This window comes from Desmodus rotundus, chromosome X, assembly GCF_022682495.2.
Source record: "Desmodus rotundus isolate HL8 chromosome X, HLdesRot8A.1, whole genome shotgun sequence".
NCBI lineage: Eukaryota > Metazoa > Chordata > Mammalia > Chiroptera > Phyllostomidae > Desmodus > Desmodus rotundus.
Genome location: NC_071400.1, coordinates 59,262,610 through 59,290,344, shown reverse-complemented (window position 1 = coordinate 59,290,344; position 27,735 = coordinate 59,262,610). Strand labels below are relative to the sequence as shown.

The window sequence follows — 27,735 nt, the reverse complement described above, 5'->3', positions numbered from 1 at the left end:
AGTCCCACCTCCCTTCCCCACCTCTACCCTCCCCCTTGATTTTGTCCTTGTGTCCTTTATAGTAGCTCCTACAGACCCCTTTCCCCTCTATCCCCTCCCCCCTCCACTCTGGCTATTGTTACATTGTTCTTAATTTTAATGTCTCTGGTTATATTTTGTTTGCTTTTTTTCTTTTGTTGATTATGTTCCAGTTAAAGGTGAGATCATATGGTATTTGTCCCTCACCGTCTGGCTTATTTCACTTAGCATAATGCTCTACAGTTCCATGCATGCTGTTGCAAAGGGTATAAGCTCCTTCTTTCTCTCTGCTGCGTAGAATTCCATTGTGTAAATGTACCATAGTTTTTGGATCCACTCATTTGCTGATGGGCACTTAGGTTGCTTCCAGTACTTGGCTATTGTAATTGTGCTGCTATGAACATTGGGGTGCACAGGTTCTTTTGGATTGGTATTTCAGGGTTCTTAGGGTATAATCCCAGCAGCGGAATTGCTGGGTCAAAGGGCAGTTCCATTTTTAGTTTTCTGAGGAAATTCCATACTGTTTTCCACAGAGGCCTCACCACTCTGCATTCCCACCAACAGTGCACTAGGGTTCCCTTTTCTCCGCATCCTCTCCCACGTTTGTTTGTTGATTTGTTTATGTTGGCCACTCTGACAGGTGTGAGATGGTACCTAGTTGTGGTTTTAATTTGCATCTCTCTGATGGCTAGTGATGCTGAGCATCTTTTCATATGTCTCTGGGCCCTCTGTATGTCTTCCTTGGAGAAGTGTCTGTGCAAGTCCTTTGCCCATTTTTTAATTGGGTTGCTTGTCTTCCTGCAGTGGAGTCGTGTGAGTTCTTTATATATTTTGGAGATCAGGCCCTTGTTTGAGGTATCCTTGGTGAATATGTTTTCCCATACTGTTGGTTCTCTTTGTAATTTGGTGCTGTTTTCTTTAGCCATGCAGAAGCTTTTTATTTTGATGAGGTACCAATTGTTTATTCTTTCCTTTATGTCCCTTGCTTTAGGGGACATATCTGTGAGGATGTTGCTGCGTGGAATGACTGAGATTTTCCTGCCAATGTTTTCCTCAAGAACTTTTATGGTGTTACAACTTATATTTAAGTCTTTCACCCACCTTGAATTTGTTTTTGCGTATGGTGTAAGTTGGTGATCGAGTTTCATTTTTTTGCACTTAGCTGTCCAGATCTCCCAACACCATCTGTGGAAGAGGCTATTTTTGCCCCATTTTATGCTCCTGTCTCCTTTGTCAAATATTAATTGACCATAGAGGGTTGGGTTTATTTCTGGGCTCTCTGTTCTGTTCCATTGGTCTATGTGCCTGTTTTTACGCCAGTACCAGGCTGTTTTGATGACAGTAGCCTTGTAATACAGTTTGATTATCAGGTATTGTGATCCCTCCTGCTTTGTTCTTCTTTCTCAAAATTGCTGCAGCTATTCGGGGTCATTTATGGTTCCATATAAATTTCTGAAATGTTTGTTCTATATCTGTGAAATATGTCATAAGTACTTTAATAGGGATAGCATTGAATGTATAATTCGCTTTGGGTAGTATGGCCATTTTGATGATGTTAATTCTTCCAATCCATGAGCATGGTACATGCTTCCATTTGTTTGTGTTTTCCTTAATTTCTTTCTTCAATGCTGTGTAGTTTTCCGAGTACACGTCTTTTACCTCCTTGGTGAGGTTTATTCCTAGGTACTTGATTTTTCTTGTTGCTATAGCAAATGGGATTTTTTAAAAAGATTTTATTTGTTTATTTTTAGAGAGAGGAGAAAGGGGGGAGAAAATGAGGGATAGAAACATCAATGTGTTGTTGCTTCTCATGTGCCCCCTAGTAGGGACCTGGTCCACAACCAAGGCATGTGCCCTGTTAAGGAATCGAACTGGTGACCCTTTGGCTCATAGGCTGACACTCAGTCCACTGAGCCACACCAGCCAGGGCTCATTTTTTAAAGTACTAGTTCAGATCTCCCAATACCATTTAATGAAGAGGCTCTTTTTACTCCATTGTATGCTTTTCCCTACTTTATCAAATATTTATTGACCATATAAGGGTGGATGTATTCCTGGGCTCTCTGTTCTCTTCCATTAATCTATGTGTCTGTTCTTATGCCAGTAGAAGACTGTTGTGATCACAATACCCTTATAATATAGTTTGATATCAGGTATTTTGATCCCTCCAAATTTATTCTTCTTTCTGAAGATTGCTGAGGCTATTTGGGGCCTTTTGGGGATCATATAAATTTTTGGAATATTGTTCTAGGTATGTGAAATATGCAATTTGTACTTTAATGGGAATTGCATTGCATTGATAGCATTGGGTAGTATGGACATTTTAATGATGTTAATTCTTTCAGTCCATGAATATAGTATACGCTTCCACTTATTTGTATTTTCCTTAATTTTGTTCTTCAGTGTCCTATAGTTTTACAAGTACAGGTGTTTTACCTCCTTGGTTAAATGTGTTCCTGTGTTCCTTATTATTTTGTTGCAATAGAAAATGGGAATTTTTTTTTAAATAATTGTTTATTACTCATGTATTAAAATGCCATCAATTTCTGTGTATTCATTTTATAAGGGAAATTCTTTTAGTTTTTACCCATGAGAATGATGTTGGGTATAGTTTTTCATATATGGCCTTTATTATATTGAGATATGATCCCTCTGTTCCCACTTTGCTGAGAGTTTTATCATAAATGGGTGCTGGATTTTATCAAATACTTTTTATTCATGATTGGTATGATCATGCGATATTTATCTTTCATTTTTTATGTCATGTATCACATTTATTGATTTGTGAATATTGTACTAGCCTTACATCCTGGGAATGACTCCCTCTTGATTGTGGTTTATGATGTTTTTAATGTATTGCTGTATCCAGTTTGCTAATAGTTTGTCGAGGATTTTAGTATCTGTATTCATCAGGGATATTAACCTGTATTTTCTTTCTCTGTTGTTTCTTGACCTTACCTTGGAATTATAATAATACTGGCATTGTAAAAACAGTTTGTAAGTCTTCCCTCTTCTTGAATCTTTTGGAATAGTTTAAAAGGATAGATGTTAGTTCTTATTTGAATGATTGGTAAAATTCACCTGTGAAGCCATCTGGTCCAGGACTTTTGTATATTGGAAGTTTTTTGATTACTACTTCAATTTCATTAGTTATTATTGGTCTATTCATGTTTTCTGTCTCTTTCTGATTTAGTTTTTGAATATTTTATGTTTCTGGAAATTCATCCATTTAACCCACATTGTCCACTTTTTTGGCATATATTTGTTCATAGTATTTTCTTACAATACTTTGTATTTCTATGGTATCTTTTATGTCTCCTTTTTCATTTTTGATTTTATTAATTTGGGTCCTCTCTCTATTTTTCTTAATGAGTCCAGTTAAAGGTTTGTCAATTTTGTTTATCTTTTCAAAGAACCACCTCATGTATTCATTGATTTTTTGAATTGTTTTTGTTGTCACTATGCCATTTATTTCTGCTCTGATCTTGATTATTTCCCTTCTTCTTCTCATTATGGGCACTGTTTGTTGTTGTTTTTTTAGTTCTTCCAGGCATAGGGTTAGGATGTTTCTTTGAGGTTTTTCTGTCTTCTTGAGGAAAGCCTTTAATGTTATGAACTTCCTTCTCAGAACTGCTTTTGCTGTGTCCCATCGGTTTTGGGTTGTTTTGTGTTCATTTTAATTTGTTTCCATTTTTTAATTTCTTCCTTGATCTCATTGCTGACCCATTCATTATTTGATAACATTTTATTTAGCCTTTATGTGTTTCAGTGTTTTTGTTTTTTTTATTGAGGTTGTTTTCTAGTTTCAACCTATTGCGATCTGAAAAACTGCTTCATTTGATTTCAATTTTCTTGAATTTATTGACTTATTTTGTGTCAAGAATAATGAAGACAACTGTACTTGAACAACAATAGAAAAAAGACTTATTCTGTGTCCTACCATGTTGTCTTTGAAAATGATCCATGTGCACCTGAGAAGAATATGTATTCTGTTGCTTTGGGATGAAATGTTCTGTAAATATCAATTACATCTATTTGACTCGTATGTTGTTTAAGGACGTTGTTTCCTTGTTGATTTTTTGCATGAAAGATCTATCCATTGATGACAGTGGGGTGGTAAAAACCCCTATGATATATCAATAGATGTGGAAGAAGCATTTGATAAGGTACTGCACCTATTTATGATAAAAACACTCAGCAAAGTGGGAACAGAGGGAGCATTCCTGAAACTAATAAAGGCCATATATGAGACATCTACAGCCAACATCATACTCAACTAGCAAAAACTAAAATCTTTCCCACTAAGATCAGGAACAAGACAAGGTTGTCCACTTTCACCACTTTTATTCAACACAGTATTGGAAGTTTTAGCCACAGCAATCAGACAAGAAAAGGAAATAAAAGGCATCCAAATTGGAAAGGAAGAAGTAAAACTGTCATTGTTTGCAGACGACATGATGATGTACATAGGCCGATGTGGCCCCTGGTGAAAATGAGTTTGACACCCCTGTGTTATGTTAAGTTATTGGAGAGGGTCTAATTCAGCTATATATTATATCAGCTGACTTGCTCATCACCATTTTCTTAGGCATTTTGTTGTTGTGGTTTGTGAGCTTATTTTCAGCAAGCATTTATTTGTGGTCATGTCCCTCCTGCATGTTTTTTTATTTCTTTTTTTTTTTTGTTCAAGTACAGTTGTCTCCATTTTCACCCCACCACACTCCCCACCCCACCCATCCCTGCTACCCACCCTTACACCTACCCCCTTTGGCTTTGTCCATGTGTCCTTATACATGTTCCTTGATGGACCTTCCCCTATTTTCCCCCATTATCCCTCTCCCTCCTCCCCTCTGGTTACTGTCAGTTTGTTTTTTATTTCAAAATCTCTGGTTATATTTTGCTTGCTTGTTTGTTTTGTTGATTAGGTTCCACTTATAGGTGAGATCATATGGTATTTGTCTTTCACCACTTGGCTTATTTCACTAAGCATAATGCTCTTCAGTTCCATCATCCTCCAGCATGTTTCTGTGTTTCCTTTTGTAAGTCAATCTATAGGTATCCTCATCTTTACACCAATTTATGTTAATTTTCAGCTTGTAAGCACTAAATCAGGCAGATAGTGTACATTTAACATTAATTCCATATAAGATTAGATCTGAGGTTGCTAAATCTCAGTAGAAAAGCTTCCCCTAAACTGCTCTTCATTAGGAATTCATGCTTGGATATACAACTTTCCTTGAATTTTCATGTGGTGGACTAGTTTTGTCTACTTCATTTTATCTAGTTAACCCTTTTGCTGAGGTTGAGCCCTTCAGGATTTTGGTTTTATGTGGGAGTCTAGTTCCAGCATTTTACCTGGCATTGTCCTGCTTTACATCTGTTGTTCTGACACAATTATTAATAAAGCCTCCTCTGTCATTCAAGTGTTCCAGTTTAGACAATAAAGTACATAATAGCCTAATCTTTAGGGAGGAATGTGCTGGTTTTGCTAGAGGAAGAGAAAAGCCAGTTTGGGTAATCTGTAGAGGGAAGAATGGTAAAAGAAGAGCATAGATTATTTCACGTAGCATAATATTCTCGAGGTCCATTCAAGTTGTTGCAAACGGGAGTATTTCATCTTTTTTTAAGTACATTTTATTGATTATGCTATTAAAGTTGTCCCATTTTTTTCTCCCTTTATTTGCCTCCAGCATGCACCTCCCATTCTACCAGCATCCCCTGCCCTTTGTTCATGTCTATGGGTCAAATATATAAGTTCCTTGGCTTCTCCATTTCCTGTACTGTTTTAAACTTCCCCCTGTCTATTTTGTACCTGCCATTTATGCTTCTTATTCCCTCTACCTTTCCTGCATTCTCCCCCCTCAGCCTTCCTGCTGATAACCCTCCATGTGATTTCCATTTCTGTGATTCTTTTCCTGTTCTAGTTGTTTGCTTAGTTTGTTTTTGTTCTTGTCTTTTTTTTTTTAGGTTCAGTTGTTGATATCTGCGAGTTTTTTGTCATTTTACTGTTCATATTTTTGATCATCTTATTTTTCTTAGATAAGTCCCTTTACATTTCATATAATAAGGGCTTGGTGATGATGAACTTCTTTAACTTGACCTTATCTGGGAACACTTTATCTGCCCTTCCATTCTAAATGATGGCTTTGCTGGATAGAGTAATCTTGGATGTAGGTCCTTGCCTTTCATGACTTTGCATACTTCTTTCCAGTCCCTTCTTGCTTCAAGATTTCTTTTGAGAAATCCCCTGATAGTCTTATGGGAAGTCTTTTGTAGGTAACTGTCTCCTTTGCTGTTGCTGCTTTTAAGATTCTCTCCTTATCTTGAATCTTAGATAATGTAATTATGATGTGCCTTGGTGTACGCTTTCTTGGGTCCAACTCCTTTGGGGCTCTCTGAGCTTTCTGGACCTCCTAGAAGTTTATTTCCTTTGCCAGATTGGAAAAGTTCTCCTTCACTATTTTTTCAAATAAGTTTTCAATTTCTTGCTCTTTCTCTTCTCCTTAGGCACCCTTATTATTCAGATGTTGGAATGTCTAAAATTGTCCCAGAGGTTCCTAAGTCTCTCCTCAGTTTTTGAATTCTTGTTTCTTCATTTTGTTCTGGTTGAATATTTATTTCTTCCTTTTGCTCAAAGTCATTGATTTGAGTCCCTGTTTCCTACTGTCAGTGTTGGTTCCTTATATATTTTTCTTTATTTCACTTTTCATAGACTTCACTTTTTCCTCTATTTTGTGAACATACTCAACCATTTCTGTGAGCATCCTGATTACCAGTGTTTTGAACTCTGCATCTGATAGGTTGGATATCTCTTCATCACTTACTTCTTTTTCTGGAGTTTTGATCTGTTCTTTCATTTGGGTCATATTTCTTTGTCTCAGCACACTTGCTACATAGTAAGGGGCGGAGCCTTAGGTATTCGCCATGGTGTGGCAACCCACATCGCTGTGTTGTGGTGAAGTCTGAATGAATGTTTTTTCTTTAACTCCTTGGTTGTCAGATTCCATACAGTTGAATTTGCTGGCGGTTCTGGTTGTTTTTTGTTTTTAAATTTGTTGTCCTTCTTTTGGTTGTGCGAGGAGGCAAAGGGTATCTACCTATGCCTCCATCTTGGCTGGAAGTCTCATCTTTTCTATTGCTGAGTAGTATTCTACTGAGTTGGAGGCACACAATGCAGTATATAGGTCATGTATCATAGAAATGAACACTTGAAACCTATATAATTTTATTAACCAATATCACCCTCAAAGAAATATAATTAAAAATTTTGAAAAAGAAGAACTAAGAGAGGAAGGCAAAAACTGGTTTACAAAGTGCTTTCTAGGTAAGGGGAGGATATTGGAATTTATTCCATGTATATTTGGAGACCATTAATGGATTGAAGACAAAGAATTTTAAGCAGCTTCTGGATGTTTCTTTATTTTACTTGGCTTCCTAGAGGTGTCCCCCTTGCCTTATGTATCATATTTTGCTGTGTATACTGTGCATGCACATTTTTGACCCAAACTTTCAGGGAAAAACTCTTTCATTTTAATTTTTAATTCAATTTTTTATTTACTTATATTTAGGAACAAAACTGATTATCATATTCCAAGGTATTATTTTTTTTTGCATACAGATATCATTATTGCTTTCTGGAGTTATACTTTAAATGCATAAGCATAAATAAAAGAATTAAAAACATTTATATAGATACAGAACTACTAGTAACAATGTATAATGCACATCCTTATTTTTCCCTCAAAAATTTGGGCAAAATTGTGCATTATACATGGTAAAATATGTAGTTTAGGTGTCAGTCAAGGATTGGGGCAGATTTTGTACTCAGATTTTGAGACTCACCCTCTGAATGGTTTTCTTGCTTCCAGGGCCTTCCCCCAGAATTTTCAGCTCTTTGGCCAGCCTTGAGCTATATCCCCTTAGATATATATTTTCTCCTTTTTTATTGTTGTTCAAGTACAGTTGTCTCCATTTTCCCCCCACCCTAGCCATACCCACGTCCCACCCTCGACCCTACCCTCCTTTTATATCCCATTAGATATTAAGCCAATAAGTTTTCTGATTTCTGTCAAACTCACAATCATCATCCAGCACAGTTCTTTTACCTGTAATTTAGTGGAAGACTCCTTTATTGTTTCTGGCTGTACTTTTTAAACATGGGGTCTTCCTCATGTATGTGTAGTGTAGCTGTGAGGTAGGACTTGAGACAGAATATGTATTCATATTTGGGGCACCATCCCTACTGTGTCTTTCTTGCTTCTAGGACTCCCAACCCTAAATTTCCAGATTATCTGCCACTTTGAGCTAATAAGGCTATGTTACCATAGCATATGAATTATAGGTTTGGAGGAGCACCTTCAGGAAAGAAAAGCCACAAGTGTAATTTTAATCTGTTGCTATTACCATCTTTCAAGGGTAAACTTTCCTCAAGTTTTTGTCTGCTTTCGGTCACTTTCCATGGCTTTCAAATAGTCACCCTCTGTATGTCTTTCTATTAATCTATATATTTATTCAAAGTATACAATTAATAGGTATAAGAAAGCACTTGTACATAATTTAGTCTGCTGTTACCAAAAGCTGGATCATTTATTATTATTTTAACTTGTGTTGATATTAACAGCAATTTTGAAAAATTTCAGGTTTATTAGCCATTTTTATCCATTTCATGAATTTTCTGTTCATGTCATTTACCCATTTCTTTCTTTGTGCGCTTTTATCTTATTTATCTGTAAGAGTTCCTTATTTTTTTTAAAGATATTAAATCATTACACATTCTAATTTTGAGGCTTAAATGTATTCTAAAATTTAAGGTTTTGGATTCATGATGATTGTTATATTGTCTTTTCATGTTCATATGGGATGATTTAGTAGAATGGAAAAAGTAAGGAATTTGTTCTTACTTGAAATTCTGCTGCACAGAGAAGGGAGCTCTTGCGTTTGTATAAGGCAACATCTTATGGTTAGCTTTTATGATATGCAGGGCAGTGTTTGTAGTGACTTTCCTAAGCAAAATCTTGTCAGATATATTACCTTTGTACTTACTGATGTCCATTTTTTAATCATAGTCATTTGTTGTACTCACCCACAACTACTATTAATAGGCTGCTGCATCTATTCATCAGAGGAAATACTGCAACATAATTAATATCTTCTAAGGACACTGTGGGTCCTTACTAGAACTCTATTCAAACATTGTTCTTTTTCTATTTTGTCCCTAGGAGTACACCATTGATGTATTTTTTCGACAGACATGGCATGATGAAAGATTGAAATTTGATGGACCCATGAAGATCCTTCCACTGAACAATCTTCTGGCTAGTAAGATCTGGACCCCTGACACATTCTTTCACAATGGCAAGAAATCAGTGGCCCATAACATGACCACACCTAACAAGTTGCTCAGACTGGTGGACAATGGAACCCTCCTCTATACAATGAGGTCAGAAAGTGGTACTTCTATCTAAAGTATACTTGGGGGGAGGACTGGGGTTGAAAGCAGCATGTTTTAAGCTATCCATTGAAAATTCTTTCAAGTTTACACATTATAAATGTACATATAGGTGTGTACTTCCTAACATAATTTTGAGGTATACACACTCACAGACATATTTATTATAGACATACAAATAAATCGAGAGTTGGCCATATGAACATTCTCATAAACACAGATATATATTCATGTTGTATAAATGTGTGCATACTCCAAGACACATGTGGACTAACACACAAGCATATACATAGTCAAGAACACTTAAATACACAGATTGACAGCCATACACAGAGGTATGAATGCCGTGACAGAGTAGGCTAGGTTTTAATGTAGCCAAAAACTTCTCCTATAATGCAGAGTTATGGGAGTGAAATGAGATAACAATTGATATTTTCTGAAACTATAATGTTTTATATAGTGTTTGTCAGTGTGTGTGTGTACACACACACACTGAAAAACACACTAAATTACAGCAACATATTTTTATTTTTTATTTTTTTACTTTTGTTTGACACATAATAAGCATTTATTAAATGAGAGATGCACAACATATTTTTAATTCCACATTGTCTGGGAATGCTGAGGAGTTTGATATAAGTGAAGTTTCTCAAGAACTTAAGACTATATCTTTTAAGCAGTATAAAATGATTTATGAAAAACATAAAAATTGTGATTGTTTTTATGCTTTGGAGGTAGAAAGTATGATATACAGGGTTGGACAAAAGTAGGTTTACAGTTCATATGGAAAATCATACAGTAATTAATAAATCATAATAGAAGAATAAACTCTTGCATACTCACAATTGTAAGTCTACTTTTACTTATCCTTATATCTTTTAATTGATTAAGAGATATATCATAATTTTCTACCCCCAAAGCATAAAAACCTTCACAATTTTATGCTTTTTTCATGACACATTATTATCATTGGAGTTTTTAGGTATTGAATTTTGTTTTCAAAAAGAATGACTTTAAAAGGATTTCTAGTTCAGTAAGATTCTATGTCCCAACACTAAAAACTTTCTTGGTTCTTGTTTATGCTTTTGCTTGTTCCTCTGATGTCAGCTGTCACTTCCTGAAGCTTCCTCTCCCATGAGTTAGTGTCAATTTTAAGTAACTGAGTACACATTTATTTAATAGAAAAAATGTGATCCTTTGATGCAGATGTGGGTATTCAAAATTTGTGTATTTGTTATTTTTAGTATGTGAAATAAAACTCAAATAATGCATGCCTGGTAAATATTTGGTAAATATATGAAGTGTGTTTGCCTATATGCTAGTCCTTTATTACTTTCAACTTGCAATTTTTTGATGTTTTTCCTGAAAGAATTTGGAGACAAGAGGATGGCCAGGGTAGAATGGATAGCAAATGGATACTTAAGGGAAAAGTTGAATTTATAGAGGAGAATATGATTGACTAGAGGACAAATGAGAATAAAGGAGAGGAGAGAATGTTAGAGAAAAGTGGATAGAGAGGTGAAGGGAAAATGATCCAGAGAAGAGATCAATAAAATTAACATACATATTTTATTGATCTCTTCCCAGATATTATATATGTATATTATATGTATATGCATGGATATGATCACTTCAGGAAAGTATTTAGAGTGATAAAAAATCATTCCAAAGATGCAATATCACTATCATTTAGGCAAAAGGGGGAGAGAGGAACCTGTGGATACCAAAGAAAAAGTAAAGAAGGTATTCACAGCACTACTGATGTGCAGTGTCTTGAAAGCTAAGTGTGGTAGTCAATACTGCTACTTTTAATATTTCAAATTCACCTCCTGGGTACATGGTTTTACTTCACTTCCATGGAGACTTGAAATTAGGCAAGAACAAATGACTAGCTTTGGCTAACCAAATATGAGTGAAAATGACGTGTTATTTCTGAGGGAGGATAGGAAACTTTTTAGAACTAGTACATGCATTTCCATGTTCCTCTCCCCTGGCCACAGTGAGTATCATTATACCAGGTGGTTTTGGCTCTATTGCTCTATGTTCGTTATTGAAGATGACATAGAAGAGAGTGATCCTCACTACAACCTCAGAGAGACAAATAGTGTGAGTGAGACATTAACCTTTGTTGCTTTAGGACACTGAGATTTTAGGATTGTTTGTTACTGCATATTTAATCAGTTTTGACTGATATATGAAAGTATTAAAGGTTTTTTAAAAAGATGAGCATGATCAATAGTAATAGCACTGATTATAGAATAATAAGTACAATAGTTGACGTCAATATAGTACCTAAAATGTGCTAGGCACTCTTCTAATAATTCTACTTTTATAATCTTTATAGCAACTCTGTGAGATAGGTACTATTATTCCCACTTCACAGACAAGGAACCCGAGACAGAGTGAGTAAGAAAATTTTCCAAGATGACCTAGGTAGTAAATAGTAGAGCCAGCATTCATACTCTGCCAGTTTTATTGCAGTTTCATGGTGTTTGTTGTTATTTATACATTTGTTATATAGCCAACAAATACATTTGTATTTAATAGCCAACAATGTTGTAAATAACATTGTTGTAAACAACATTAAAGAGAGCTGAATTAATATAGATTATTAAAAGTATGACCCTGGCCAGTGTGGCTCAGTTGGTTGGGCATTGCTCTGCAAACTGAAAGGTTGCTGGTTTGATTCCCAGTCAGAGCACATGCTGGGTTGTGGGTTCAATACAAAGTTGGGACATGTGTGGTGAGGCAGCCAATTGATGTTTCACTTTCACATTGATACTTCTCTCCCTCTATTTCTCTTTCCCTTCCTCTTTCTCTAGAATCAATAAAAGAAGACAGTTTTTAGTATGTATTAGGTTTGGCAACATGGAAGACATTGGAGTTATTTACATATACTGTTTCAACGTAATGGTTAGTGTAATGTGAAGTTTTTAGGAGTTGGCATAGTGGTAGTGGAGATAGTAAACATAGAAAATACGTTCTGGTTAATCCCTTCACGTTCTTTCATCCAAAAAAACATATATACATGACACACAGACAACAGTGGGGTGATACCCAGAGGGAAAGTGGCAGGAGGATAGGTGGAGGTAGGCAAAGGGGGGCAGATAGTGATGAAAATAAATTTGCTTGAGGTGATGGGTATACAATATAGTGTGCAGATGATGTTTTATTGAGTTTTACACTTAAAACCTATATGGTTTGGTGAACCAATGTCATCTCAATAAAGTCAAAAATAAATAAATAGATGAATGAATGAATGAATGAATGAATAAGCTTTTTTGAAAATGAAAGGGATGGGTATATAATAGATACACCCAGGAGTAAAAAAAATAATTGCTATATTTTTTGAATGGAGAGACTGGCACATGTTTGTGAGATAGCAGAAGGAGGCTAGTAGAAAGATAATTGAAGATATAGTAGAAACAGTGTTTTGTTGACATCAAGTTTCCAGGGAAAACCATAAGGAGATGGTATCAAAACTATAGTGAAAGTTTTACTTGTAGAGGAAGAAGGACATCTCTCTTCACACTGCATGAAAGGATAGAGGTTAGATATAAATTTTTAAAAGGGCTTGTGGAGGATAGGACAACAGTGTGGTTATAATGTATGAAGAAGAATTTGGAGAGAATAGAGCATAAGTAAAGGAATAGATATAGATACACTTGTAATAAAATGCGTAAAAGAAAAAAAGTTCAAAGAGGAGATGGGAGTGTATACAATTGTGGAAAGAATGGAGTGCAGTAGATATAAACAGAAGAAGAGGGATGAGGTGGTTGGAGGAATGGAATGATGATGAGGAGATATGGATGGGTAAAAAGCAGTAAGAAAATGGAAGAGTAGCTACAGGGAAGAGAGAATGATGGGCAGAAAAGAAAATGAACACAGAAAATGAGAATAGTACATGAAAAAGAATAGAGAATGAATGAGGAGAACAGGATAGTGAAAAAACTGAATAATAAAAGGAAAAATGGATAGAGGATAAGTTTGAGCTTTGGAGGCATGGTAGAAAGGGAAGAAGAAAGGAAAGGGGGCATAGGGGTTTTGAACTATGAAGAAGACTGAGGATACAGATTGAGGAGGGCACAAGAAGAAGCTGACCAAAGGATTAGTCACCTGAAAATAGATTTGGATGAGAGGGAAGAAGATGACCATTGGGTTCTTCTTATATTAGTCTGAACTGGACAAGAAAGTGGAGTTTGGGAAGATAGGAGTCTGTGCAGAATGGCCTTGTGCTTATTCTTTTTTTTTTTTTTTCTTGTGCTTATTCTTAAGTACAGAATAGAGGAGGTACAGAAGTTTAGAAACATGAGAAGACATTGGTTTCCTTACACAGTATATGCTTCACCTTGGACCCAGGATGATGTGTATGGAGGGAGAACTAGGTTCAAGACTGAATATAAAAGCTTGGCTCTGTTTAGGACCCCACGATTTATTCATCTAGTGACCTTTTACAAGATACAGATTTTCTGCTTTCTCATTCAGGTAACGATATAGCTGCTGCCTTTATGCAGACGCATAAAAAACACAAGTTGGATAAGGTTTGAAGATGCTTAAAATTTTTCAGAAATTCTGTTTGAATTCAGAAATTCTTTCAGAAATTATAAGTGTTTGTTAGTGTACAGCATTCCTATTCTTATTTTTGACACCCAGAAATCTTACTTGGATTCCATGGGAAAACTACAGGACAGCTTCTTAGAAAAATCTCACCAAGGATGGCATGGCTATGTAACTAGGACAGTTTAGAATGAAGCCTTGTCTTGTCTCATCTTGAGACCTCAAGACAACCATAAAAATGCAGGGCAAAGCTCATAACCTACTGCTTACTTCAGCAGAACACATACTAGAATTAGAATGATACAGGAAGATGAACAGAGCCCAGATGAAGATGAAACACATTTTTATATATTTTTCATTTTTTCAGACATGAACATATAGGGAACTGCATTTCTTTTATTTAGTATATTTTATTGATTATGCTATTATATTTTTTCCCAATTTTTTTCTTCCCTTTATTCCCTCTCCATCCTGAACCCCCCACCCTCCAGCATTCCTCTGCACTTAGTTCATGTTCATGGGTTGTAAATATAATTTCTTTGGCTTCTCTGTTTCCTGTACTATTCTTAGCCTCCCCCCAACCCTGTCTATTTTATACCTACCAATTATGCTTCTTATTCCCTGCAGCTTTCCCCCCAATTCTTTCCCTCCCCCTCCTCACTGAAAACCTTCCATGTGATCTCCATTTCTCTGGTTCTGTTCCTGTTTTGGTTGTTTCCTTAGTTTTTGTTTTTGTTTTTTAGGTTGTTGTTGATAGTTATGAGTTTGTTGTCATTTTACTGTTCATAGTGTTTGATCTTATTCTTTTTCTTAAGTAAGTCCCTTTACCATTTCATATAATAAGGACTTGGTGATGATGAACTCCTTTAACTTGACCTTGGCTGGGAAGCACTGTATCTGCATTTCCATTCTAAATGATGGCTTTGCTGGATACAGTAATCTTGGATGTAGGTCCTTGCCTTTCATGACTTCAAATAATTTTTTCCAGCCCCTTCTTGCCTGTAAGGTCTCTTTTGAGAAATCAGCTGATAGTCTAATGGGCACTCCTTTGTAGGTAACTGTCTCCTTTTCTCTTGCTGCTTTTAAGATTCTCTCCTTATCTTTAATCTTGGGTAACTTAATGATGATTTGCCTTATTGTGTTACTCCTTGGATTCAGTTTCTTTGGGACTTTCTGGGCTTCCTGGACTTTCTGGAAGTCTATTTCCTTTTGCCAGATCGGGGAAGTTTTCCTTCATTATTTGAGGGATTTGTATGTCTATTAATGACATTCAATTAATTAATTAATTAAATAATTTTAACCTCTTAACAAACTCAATTGTTTTTTCTTAAGCTATTTTACTTTTTTATTGTCGTTCAATTACACTTGTCCCCATTTTCCCCCCATTACTCTCCTGTGCCCTCCCCATCCTCTACCTCCCACATTTAATCTTCCCCCCTATTGTCTTTGTCCATGGGTCCTTCATATGTGTTCCTTCCCTTTCTTTCACCTGTTATCCACCTCCCCCATGCCTCTGGTCACTGTCAGTTTGTTTTTTATTTCCACGTCTCTGATTCTGTTTTGCTCACTTGTTTGTTTTGTTGATTATGTTGCATTATAGGTGAGATCATATGATATTTGTCTTTCGCTGCCTGGCTTATTTCACTTAGCATAATGCTCTCCAGTTCAATCCATGCTGTCATGAGGGGTAGGAGTTCCTTCTTTCTTTCTGCTGCATAGTATTCCATTGCATAAATGTACCACAGTTTTTTCATCCACTCATTTACTTACAGGCACTAAGGCTGTTTCTAGGACTTTAATATTGTAAATAACAGTTCTATGAACACTGGGGTGTATAAGTTCTTTGGAATTGGTGATTCAGAATTCTTAGGGTATAGTTCCAGCAGTGAGATCGCTAGATTGAAATGTAGTTCCATCTTTAGTTTTGTGAGGAAATTCCATAATATTTTCTAGAGTGGCTGCACCAATCTACATTCCCACCAACAGTGTACTAGGGTTTCATTTTCTCCACAGCCTTGCCAGCACTTGTTTGTTGATTTATAATGATGGCCATTCTGACAGGTGTGAAGTGGTATCTCATTTTGGTTTTAATTTGCATCTCTCTGATGACTAGTGATGCTGAGCATCCTTTCATGTGTCTATGGGCCCTCTGTATGTCCTCTTTGGAGAAGTGTCTGTTCAGGTCCTTTGCCCGCTTTTTTACTGGATTTCTTGTCTTCTGGGTTTGGAGTCATGTGAGTTCTTTATGTATTTTGGAGATCAAGCCCTTGTCCAAGGTATCAAGGGCAAATATGTTTTCCCATATGGTTAGTGCGCTTTCCATTTTGTTGATGCTTTCTTGAGGCATGCAGAAGATTTTTATTTTGATGAAGTCCCATTTCTTAATTCTTTCCTTTATATCCCTTGCCCTAGGTGAAGTATCAGTGAAAATGTTGCTGCATGTGATATTTGAAATTTTCCTGCCAATGTTTTCCTCTAGGACTTCTATGGTGTCATGACTTATATTTAAGTCTTTTATCCATCTTGAGATTATTTTGGTATATGGTGTTAGTTGGTGGTCTAGTTTCACCTTTTGCATGTACAAGTCCAGATCTCCCAAAACAATTTATCGAAGAGGCTATTTTTACTCCATTTTATGTTCCTGTCCCCTTTGTCAAATATTAACTGACTGTATTGACATGGGTTTATTTCTGGGCTCCATATTCTGTTCAATTGACCTATGTGTCTTTTCTTATGCTAGTGCCAGACTGTTTTGATTATCATGGCCATATAATATAGTATAATATCAGGTTTGTGATCCCTCCTACTTTGTTCTTCTTTCTCAAAATTCCTGAGGCTATTCAGGGTTGTTTATAGTTCCATATACATTTTTGAAATAGTTGCCTATATCTGTGAAATATATCATTGGTATTTTGATAGGGATTGTGTTGAAACTATAGATTGCTTTTAGTATGAATCTTCTACTGATGTTAATTCTTCCAATCCATGAACACAGTATATGCTTCCATTTATTTGTATCTTCCTTAATTTCTTTCTTCAGCATTGTATAGTTTTCTGAGTACACGTGTTTTCTTCCCTGGTTAAGTTTATTCCTAAGTATTTTATTTTTCTTATTGCTATAGTAAATGAGATATTTTCCTAATTTCTGTTTCTGATATTTCATTGCTGGTGTACAAAAATGATTTTGATTTCTGAATGTTGACTATGTGTCCTGCTGTTATGACAAATTCATTTATTATGCTGTGTAGCTTTTTGTGGAGTCTATAGGGTTTTCTACATACACTGTCATGTCATCTGCAAACAGTGACAGCTTTACTTCCTCCTTTCCAATTTGGATACCTTTTATTTTTTTTCCTTGTCTTATCACTGTGGCTAGAACTTCAAATATTATGTTGAATATAATTGGTGAAAATGGACACCCTTGTCTTGTACCTGATAACAAGAGTTTGGGAGTCTTACCTCTTCTTGATGTTTTGGAATAGTTTGAGAAGATTTGGCATTAGCTTTTCTCTAAATGTTTGATAAAATTTTCATGTGAATCAGTCCAGCCCAGGGCTTTCATGTGCCAAGAATTCTTTTACTACTGCTTCAATTTCACTAGCAGATATTAGTCCATTCAGACTTTCTCTTATTCTTGACTCAATTTTGGAGGATTATGTTTCTAGATATTTGTTATTTGCACCTAGGTTTTCAAATATTTGGCCGATAGTTGTGTGTTGTAATTTTTCTTATTTTTTTTTAAATTTATTTTTTATTGTTATTCAATTACAGTTGTATGCCTTTTCTCCCCTTCCCTCCCCCCCACCCCAGCTGAACCCACCTCCCTCACCCACCCCCACTATCCCCCGCGATTTTGTCCATGTGTCCTTTATAATAGTTCCTGCAATCCCCTCTTCCCACTGTCCCCACCCTACTCCCCCCTGGCCACTGCTAGACTCTTCCCCCCCTCAATGTCTCTGGTTGTATTTTGTTTGCTTTTTTCTTTTGTTGATTATGTTCCAGTTAAAGGTGAGATCATATGGTATTTGACCCTCACCGCCTGGCTTATTTCACTTAGCATAATGCTCTCCAGTTTCATCCATGCTGTTGCAAAGGGTATAAGCTCCTTCTTTCTCTCTGCTGGGTAGAATTCCATTGTGTAAATATACCATAGTTTTTGGATCCACTCCTTTGCTGATGGGCACTTCGGTTGCTTCCAGTACTTGGCTATTGTAAATTGTGCTGCTATGAACATTGGGGTGCACAGGTTCTTTTGGATTGGTGTTTCAGGGTTCTTAGGGTATAATCCCAGCAGCAGAATTGCTGGGTCAAAGGGCAGTTCCATTTTTAGTTTTCTGAGGAAATTCAATACTGTTTTCCACACTGGCCTCACCAGTCTGCATTCCCACCAACAGTGCATTAGGGTTCCCTGTTCTCCCCATCCTCTCCAACATTTGTTTGTGGATTTGTTTATGCTGGCCACTCTGACTGGTGTGAGATGGTACCTCATTATGGTTTTAATTTGCATCTCTCTGATAGCTAGTGATGCTGAGCAGCTTTTCATATGCCTCTGGGCCCTCTGTATGTCTTCCTTGGAGAAGTGTCTGTTCAAGTCCTTTGACCATTTTTAAATTGGGTTATTTGTCTTCCTGGAGTTCAGTCGTGTGAGTTCTTTATATATTTTGGAGATCAGGCCCTTGTCTGAGGTATCATTAGCAAATATGTTTTCCCATACTGTTGGTTCTCTTTGTAATTTGGCGCTGTTTTCTTTAGCCATGCAGAAGCTTTTTATTTTGATTAGGTCCCATTTGTTTATTTTTTCCTTTATGCCCCTTGCTTTAGGGGATGTGTCTGTGAGGATGTTGCTGCGTGGAATGTCTGAGATTTTCCTGCCAATGTTTTCCTCAAGGACTTTTATGGTGTTACAATTTATATTTAAGTCTTTTATCCATCTTGAGTTTATTTTCGTGTATGGCGTAAGTTGGTGATCGAGTTTCATTTTTTTGCACGTAGCTGTCCAGATCTCCCAACACCATCTGTTGCAGAGGCTGTTTTTGCTCCATTTTATGCTTCTGCCTCCTTCGTCCAATATTAATTGACCATAAAGACTTGAGTTTATTTCAGGGCTCTCTTTTCTGTTCCATTAGTCTATGTGCCGATTTTTATGCCCGTACCAGGCTGTTTTGATTACCGTGGCCTTGTAATACAGTTTGATATCAGGTATTGTGATCCCTCCTGCTTTGTTCTTCTTTCTCAAAATTGCTGCAGCTATTCGGGGTCGTTTATGGTTCCATATGAATTTCTGAAATGTTTGTTTTATATCTGTGAAATATGTCATGGGTACTCTAATAGGGATTGCATTGAATCTATAAATTGCTTTGGGTAGTTTGGCCATTTTGATGATGTTAATTCTTCCAGTCCATGAGCATGGTCCATGCTTCCATTTGTTTGTGTCTTCCTTAATTTCTTTCTTCAGTGTTGTGTAGTTTTCCGAGTATAGATCTTTTACCTCCTTGGTTAGGTTTATTCCTAGGTACTTTATTTTCCTTGTTGCTATATCAAATGGGATTTTTTTTCCGATTTCTGTTTCTGCAGTTTTGTTGTTGGTATACAGGAATGCCTTTGATTTCTGAGTATTGACTTTGTATCCAGCTATTTTGCCAAATTCATTTATTAGGTCAAGTAGTTTTTTGGTGGAGTCTATAGGATTTTCCATGTATGCTATCATGTCATCTGCAAACAGTGACAGTTTCATTTCCTCCTTTGCAATTTGGATGCCTTTTATTGCTTTTTCTAGTCTGATTGCTCCGGCTAGGACTTCCAATACTATGTTGAATAGGAGTGGTGAGAGAGGGCATCCTTGTCTTGTTCCTGATCTTAGTGGGAAAGCTCTAAATTTTTGTCCATTGAGTATGATGTTGGCTGTAGGTCTCTCATATGTGGCCTTTATTATCTTGAGGACTGCTCCCTTTATTCCCACTTTGCTGAGTGTTTTTATCAGAAATGGGTGCTGTATCTTATCGAACGCTTTTTCCGCATCTATTGATATGATCATGTGATTTTTGTCTTTGCAGTTATTGATGTGATGTATTATGTTTATTGATTTGCGAATATTGTACCATCCTTGCATCCCTGGGATGAATCCCACTTGGTCATGGTGGATGATCTTTTTAATGTATTGCTGGATGTTGTTTGCCAATATTGCGTTGAGGATTTTAGCGTGTATGTTCGTCAGCGATATTGGCCTGAAGTTTTCTTTCTTCGTTGTGTCTTTATCTGGTTTTGGGATTAGGATGATGCTGGCTTCATAAAAAGAGTTTGGGAGTCTTCCATCAGTTTGGATTTTTTCGAATAGTCTGTGAAGGATAGGGGTTAGCTCTTCCTTAAATGCTTTATAGAATTCTCCTGTGAAACCATCTGGTCCAGGGCTTTTGTGTGATGGGAATTTTTTGATGACTGCTTCAATTTCCTTTGCTGTTATTGGTCTGTTCAGGTTTTCTGCTTCTTCTTCATTCAGTTTTGGAAGATTATATTTTTCTAGAAATGTGTCCATTTCATCTAGGTTTCCAAATTTCTTAGCATACAGTTCTTCATAGTAATTTCTTACAATCCTTTGTATTTCTGTGGTGTCAGTTCTAACCTCTCCTCTTTCATTTGTAATTGTGTTTATTTGGATCCTCTCTCTTTGTTTCTTGATGAGCCTACTTAAAGGCTTGTCGATTTTGTTTATCTTTTCAAAGAACCAGCTCCTGGATTCATTGATCCTTAGAATTGTGCTTTTAGTCTCTATGTCATTTAACTCTGCTCTGATCTTGGTTATTTCCTTCCTTCTGCTTGCTCTGGGCTGTCTTTGTTGTTGTTCTTCGAGTTCTTGTAGGTGTAGGGTTAGGTTGTTTCTTTGAAATGTTTCTATCTTTTTAAGGTAGGCCTGTATTGCTATGAACTTCCCTCTCAGGACTGCCTTTGCTGTGTCCCATAGGTTTTGGGTTTTTGTGAGTTCATTTTCATTTGTTTCCAGAAAGTTCTTGATTTCTTCCCTAATCTCGTTCTTGACCCATTCATTGTTTAATAGCATGCCATTCAGTCTCCATGATTTTGAGTGTTTTGGGTTTTTTCCTTTGGGGTTGGTTTCTCGTTTCAGTCCCTTGTGGTCAGATAAAATGCTTGATATGATTTCAGTTTTCTTCAATTTGTTGAGGCTTGCTTTGTGTCCTATCATGTGGTCTATCTTTGAAAAAGTTCCATGGACACTTGCAAAGAATGTGTATGTTGCTTCTTTGGGATGAAAAGCTCCATATATGTCAATTAAGTCCATTTCCTCTAGGGTATTGTTCAGTGACACAATATCCTTGTTGATATTTTGTTTAGATGACCTGTTCATTATTGACAGTGGGGTGTTAAAGTCCCCTACTATAATTTTGTTGCTGTCAATATCTTTCTTGAAATCCTCCAAGATTTTCTTTATGTATTTGGGTGCTCCTATGTTGGGTGCATATATATTTACAATGTTTATGTCTTCTTGGTGGATTCTTCCTTTGAGTATTATGAAGTGACCTTCTGGTTCTCTCTTTATGGCCGTTCTTTGGAAGTCTATTTTGTCTGATATGAGTATTTCTACCCCTGCTTTTTTTCTCTGTCCATTTGCCTGGAAAATTTGTTTCCAGCTCTTCACTTTCAGTGTGTATAAGTCTTTTGTCCTGAGATGGGTTTCTTGTAGGCAGCATATGTGTGGGTCATGTTTTCTTATCCATTCAGCTATTCTATGTCTTTTGATTGGAGCATTTAATCCATTTACGTTATGGATTATTAACGTATGGATTATTTAAGGTTATTATCGATAGGTAGTTATTCATTGCCATTTTTTCCTACCTGTGTTCCTCTGTCTTTCTCTTTTCCTTCCTTCCCTTAAAGCAGTCCCTTTAGCATCTCTTGCAGAGCTGGTTTGGTGGAGCTGTATTCTTTTAGACTTCTTTTGTCTGGGAAACTCTTTATTGGGCCTTCTATCTTGATTGAGAGCCTTGCTGGGTAAAGGAGTCTTGGTTGCAGGCCTCCGGTTCTCATTACTTGGAATATTTTTTGCCATTCTCTTCTGGCTTCGAGCGTTTCCATTGAGAAGTCATTTGCTAAACTTATTGGGGCTCCCTGGTATGTTACTTCCTTTTTCTCCCTTGCTGCCTTTAAGATCCTCTTTTTGTCTTGGAATTTTGCCATTTCAATTAGGATGTGTCTTGCAGTGGGCCTCTTTGAGTTCCTTGTGCTTGGGACTCTCTGTGTTTCCTGGATTTGGGTGACTTTTTCTCTCATTATATTAGGGAAATTTTCTACCATTCCATTTTCAAACAGGTTTCTATCCCTTGCTCTTCTCCTTCTCCTTCTAGTATTCCTATTATACAGATATTGTTACCTTTCATGTTGTCCTACATTTCCCTTATTACCTCTTCATTCTTTTGAACCTCTTTTCCTTTTCTTGCTCTTTCTCAGTGTTTTTTTCTACTTTGTCTTCCAGCTCACTGATCTGATCCTCTGCTTCATCAAGTCCGTTTTTCATTCCTTCTACTGTGTTCTTCAATTCAGAAATTGTATTCTTCATTTCCTCTTGGCTCTTGTTGATATTTTCTATTTCCTTTTTCATGTTGATATAGTTTGCAGTGAGTTCATTGTAGTTGCCCTGTAGTTTCTGGTAGTTCTCTGTGAGCTCAGTGATCTCAGTGAGCTTCCTGATAACCATTGCTTTGAACTCAGTATCTGATAGTTGACTTGCCTCTTTTTCACTAGCATTCTTTCTGAGGCTTCATCCTTTCCTCTCATTTGGGGATTGTTTCTTTGTCTTCCCATTGTTTTTGTGACTCTTCTTGTTAGCCTCTGCTTCTTAAATTGATGTATTCTGACTCCCTGGGTTTATGGTATGAACTTCTATAGTAGAATGCCAATGGGATTCAGTGGTGCTGTCTCCTTAATCTCCTGTGCTCACTGGTCTTGAGCTGATGTTTATGGGTGTAACACGGTCTAACTCTGGTCTTTTCAGCATTCCAGGTTTTATTGTCTCACCTGTGGGAAAAAGAGAAAGGCGGGGGGGCGGAAAGAACGGAAGGAGGAAAAAAGGGAATAGAAAAGGAAAGGAAGGAAGGGTGAAGGAATAAGGAAAGATCGGAGGCAAGATAAGAAGGAATTTTAACGAAAATTAAAAGAAAAGAATAAATAAAAGAAGGCAGGAAGGAGGAATAAAAAAGGTAAAGGAAGGAAGTGAGAAGGAATTAAAAAAAAGAAAGAAGGACAGAAAGGAAGAAGGAATTCTGGGGGAAAGGAGGAAAGAAAAAAAAAGTCTTCTGCGGGCTTTAAACCAGTCAGGCCAATTCTGCTGGTCTTCCTGTCTGTTGAACAGGAGGGGGTGGTTGGAATGATTGGTTTCACATTTCTCCCTTCCTGAACCACAGTCTTCACTGTTGTTTAGCCTGCAGGCCAGTTCCTCTGGGTCCTTTTGCTCCCCACTAGGCCTTTAGTTCACCAGTTGTGCTGTCCTTGAGTTGCACCAATTAGGGGCAACTCACACTCCCCCTTCTTGCTCTTTGCTCTCTTAGATGCTAGGGGCTCTTGGTGCTGATATGGGGTAGTTCAGCCCCCTACTGGGTCGATTCTTTCCTGGGAATGCAGTCTCCCCTAGCCCTGTAGCTCCCCTCTGCTGGGTGTTCTGCGTTAGTCCTAGAGAGCCAGTAGGCCCTGCAGGCCTCTGTGCGCAGGGGCTATGTAGGAGCTGTTCAGAACTTGTACTTTTAGGTGTGGTCCCTGGCAGGCAGCCAGGCGTTTGATCACCAGATCTGCCGTTTTGAGCCTTGGTGGCGCAGGGCCAGCCTACTGAGTTCAGTGGGGCAGGCCCGTCTGCAGCTTTGGGACCCCGTCGTGCTCCTCCAGTCTTTCTGCTGCTTGGGCCTAAGTCACGGCGCGTGCCTGGTGGGTCTGCCGCTCTGGGCCTAGTTCGTGCAAGGCCTGTCTTTCCACTGCTTCACTGCTTTGGGCCCAAGTCATGCGGCCAGTCTTTCTTTCTGCTGCTTTGGGCCTGAGTCGTGAGCTTGGCCAGCCTGTCCAGCCATTTTGGGACTGAGTTGTGCGTGCGTGCATGCGCACCTGGTTGGTCTGTCGCCTTGGGCCTGTGTGTGGGGCAGCTAGCCTCTGCTCCCGGTGCACACCCACCCACCCGAGGTTTCAGGTGTGGGTGCCCTGCCAGGGTCTCAGGTGTGGGCGGCCAGCTGGGGTTTCAGTTGTGGGCCCCCAGTCCGCTCATCTGGGTGCGTGCAACCGGGCTTCAGGTGGGTGCTGGGGCTGCTTATCCCGAGTTCACAGTTCAGGGGCTGAGGGGGGAGCGGTGCCAGAGGCCACGGCTGCTGCGGAGAGTTCTCTAACTAGCCCCCGATTGCCTCTATTTTCTTTTTCTTTTTGAGAAATTCTTCCTATTCAAGCCCCCCTGGTCCAAGCAAGCACCTGGCTGCTCACACAGCTCAGCCTGGTTGTCTCCCAAGAATCCTGCAGCAGACCCTGCACCCGGGCCTGTGCTTCAGCCGCCCAGGTCCCCACGCTGGTCCCAGAGACCTTATTGTCCTTAAGCACTCTTCTTACTGTCTGATCTTTCAATGTCCTCCATCTTTGGTCTCCGATCTTCATATATGCTGGAATACCGTTGGCCGTTCGCTCTGCTCCTCAGATCAGCTAAGTGTTTCACTGGTGTTGAGGGGAAGTGGACTCTGCTTCCACCTATATCGCCGCCATCTTCTCCTTCTATCTTTTTTTCCTTTTTTAAAAATTACTTTATTGTTGTTCAGTTACAGTTGTATGCATTTTCTCCCCACTCCTACCCCCACCCCATCCAAACCCACTTCCCTCCCATGCTTCCACCTTCCCCCTTGGTTTTATACATGTGTCCTTTATGGTGGTTCCTGAAAACCCCTCTGCCCACGGTCTCCTCCTCCCTCCCCTCTGGCTATTGTTAGATTGTTCTTAATTTCAATGTCTCTGCTTATATTTTGTTTGCTTTTTTCTTTTATTGACTATCTTCCAGTTAGAGGTGAGATTATATGGTATTTGTCCCTCACTCCCTGGCTTATTTCACTTAGCATAATGCTCTCCAGTTCCATTCATGCTGTCAGAAAGGCTAGGAGCTCCTTCTTTCTTTCTGCCTCATAGTATTCCATTATGTAAATGTATCATAGTTTTTTGTTCCATTCATTTACTGATGGTCACTTAGGTTGCCTCCAGCACTTGGCTATTGTAAATTGTGCTGCAATGAACAGTGGGGTGCATAGGTTCTTAGGGATTGGTGTTTCAGGGATCTTAGGATACAATCCCAGCAGTGGAATTGCTGGGTTAAAAGGCAGTTCCATTTTTAGTTTTCTGAGGAAATTCCATTGTTTTCCACAGTGGCCTCACCATTCTGCATTCCCACCAACAGTGCACTAGGGTTCCCTTTTCTCCGCATCCTCTCCAACACTTGTTTGTGTATTTGTTTATGCTGGCCACTCTGACTGGTGTGAGATGGAACCTCATTGTGGTTTTAATTTGCACCTCTCTGATGGCTAGTGATCCTGAGCATCTTTTCATATGCCTCTGGGCCCTCTGTATGTCTTCCTTGGAGAAGTGTCTGTTCAAGTCCTTAGACCATTTTTAAATTGGGTTATTTGTCTTCCTGGAGTGCAGTCGTGTGAGTTCTTTATATATTTTGGAGATCAAACCCTTGTCTGAGGTATCCTTGGTAAATATGTTTTCCCATACTGTTCATTCTCTTTATATATTTATTTTTTAATTTTTATTGTTATTCAATTACAGTTGTATGCCTTTTCTCCCCTTCCCTCCCCCCCACCCCAGCCGAACCCACCTCCCTCCCCCATCTCCACCCTCTCCCTTGGTTTTGTCCATGTGTCTTTTATAGTAGTTCCTGTAATCCCCTCTTCCCACTGCCCCCCACCCCCCGGCTATTGTTAGATTGTTCTTAACTTCAATGTTTCTGGTTATATTTTGTTTGCTTTTTTCTTCTGTTGATTATGTTCCAGTTAAAGGTGAGATCATATGGTATTTGTCCCTCACCGCCTGGCTCATTTCACTTAGCATAATGCTTTCCAGTTTCATCCATGCTGTTGCAAAGGGTATATGCTCCTTCTTTCTCTCTGCTGGGTAGAATTCCATTGTGTAAATATACCATAGTTTTTGGATCCACTCCTTTGCTGATGGGCACTTCGGTTGCTTCCAGTACTTGGCTATTGTAAATTGTGCTGCTATGAACATTGGGGTGCACAGGTTCTTTTGGATTGGTGTTTCAGGGTTCTTAGGGTATAATCCCAGCAGCGGAATTGCTGGGTCAAAGGGCAGTTCCATTTTTAGTTTTCTGAGGAAATTCCATATTGTTTTCCACAGTGGCCTCACCAGTCTGCATTCCCACTAACAGTGCACTAGGGTTCCCTTTTCTCCACATCCTCTCCAACATTTGTTTGTGGATTTGTTTAGAGTACCCATGACATATTTCACAGATATAGAACAATCATTTCAGAAATTCATATGGAACCATAAACGACCCCTAATAGCTGCAGGAATTTTGAGAAAGAAGAACAAAGCAGGAGGGATCACAATACCTGATATGAAACTGTATTACAAGGCCACGGTAATCAAAACAGCCTGGTATTGGCATAAAAACAGGCACATAGACCAATGGAACAGAAAAGAGAGCCCAGAAATAAACTCAAGTATTTATGGTCAATTAATATTGGACGAAGGAGGCAGAAGCATAAAATGGAGCAAAAACAGCCTCTTCAACAGATGGTGTTGGGAGATCTGGACAGCTACGTGCAAAAAAATGAAACTTGATCACCAACTTACGCCATACATGAAAATAAACTCAAGGTGGATAAAAGACTTAAATATAAGCCGTAACACCATAAAAGTCCTTGAGGAAAACATTGGCAGGAAAATCTCAGACATTCCATGCAGCAACATCCTCACAGACACATCCCCTAAAGCAAGGGACATAAAGGAAAGAATAAACAAATGGGACCTCATCAAAATAAAAAGCTTCTGCATGGCTAAAGAGAACAGCATTAAGATACAAAGAGAACCAACAGTATGGGAAAACATATTCACCAAGGATACCTCAAACAAGGGCCTGATCTCCAAAATATATAAAGAACTCACACAACTCCACTCCAGGAAGACAAACAACCCAATTAAAAAATGGGCAAAGGACTTGAACAGATACTTCTCCAAGGAAGACATACACAGGGCCCAGAAACATATGAAAAGATGCTCAGCATCACTAGCCATCAGAGAGATGCAAATTAAAACCACAATGAGGTACCATCTCACACCATTCAGAGTGGCCAACATTCTCTTTATATTTTAATGCTGTTTTCTTTAGCCAAAATCAATACTCAGAAATCAAAGGCACCCCTGTACACCAACAAAGAAACATCAGAGACAGAAATCAGGAAAATGTCCCACCTGATATATAGCAACAAGAAAAATAAAGCACCCAGGAACAATCCCAAACAAGGAGGCAAAGGACATGCACTCAGAAAACCACACAACACTGAAGAAAGACACCAAGGAAGTCACAAACAAATGGAATCATTCACCATGCCCATGGACCGGAAGAATCAACATCATCAAAATGTCCATATTACCTACCCAAAGCGATTTATAGATTCAATGCCATCCCTATTAAAGTACCCATGACATATTTCACAGACACAGAACAA

The 27,735-nt window shown here is 38.2% G+C and overlaps 1 protein-coding gene across 2 annotated transcripts in view; it reads left to right on the top strand.

Annotated features, from left to right (window-relative positions):
* Positions 1-27,735, top strand: part of GABRA3 (gamma-aminobutyric acid type A receptor subunit alpha3) — a 413,998-nt gene that overhangs the window by 215,075 nt on the left and 171,188 nt on the right. For both annotated transcript variants that reach the window (XM_045188241.3, XM_053917478.2), the window contains exon 5: positions 9,237-9,457. In XM_045188241.3, the coding sequence (XP_045044176.1) occupies positions 9,237-9,457 (221 nt within the window). The remainder of the gene's footprint in view (positions 1-9,236; positions 9,458-27,735) is intronic.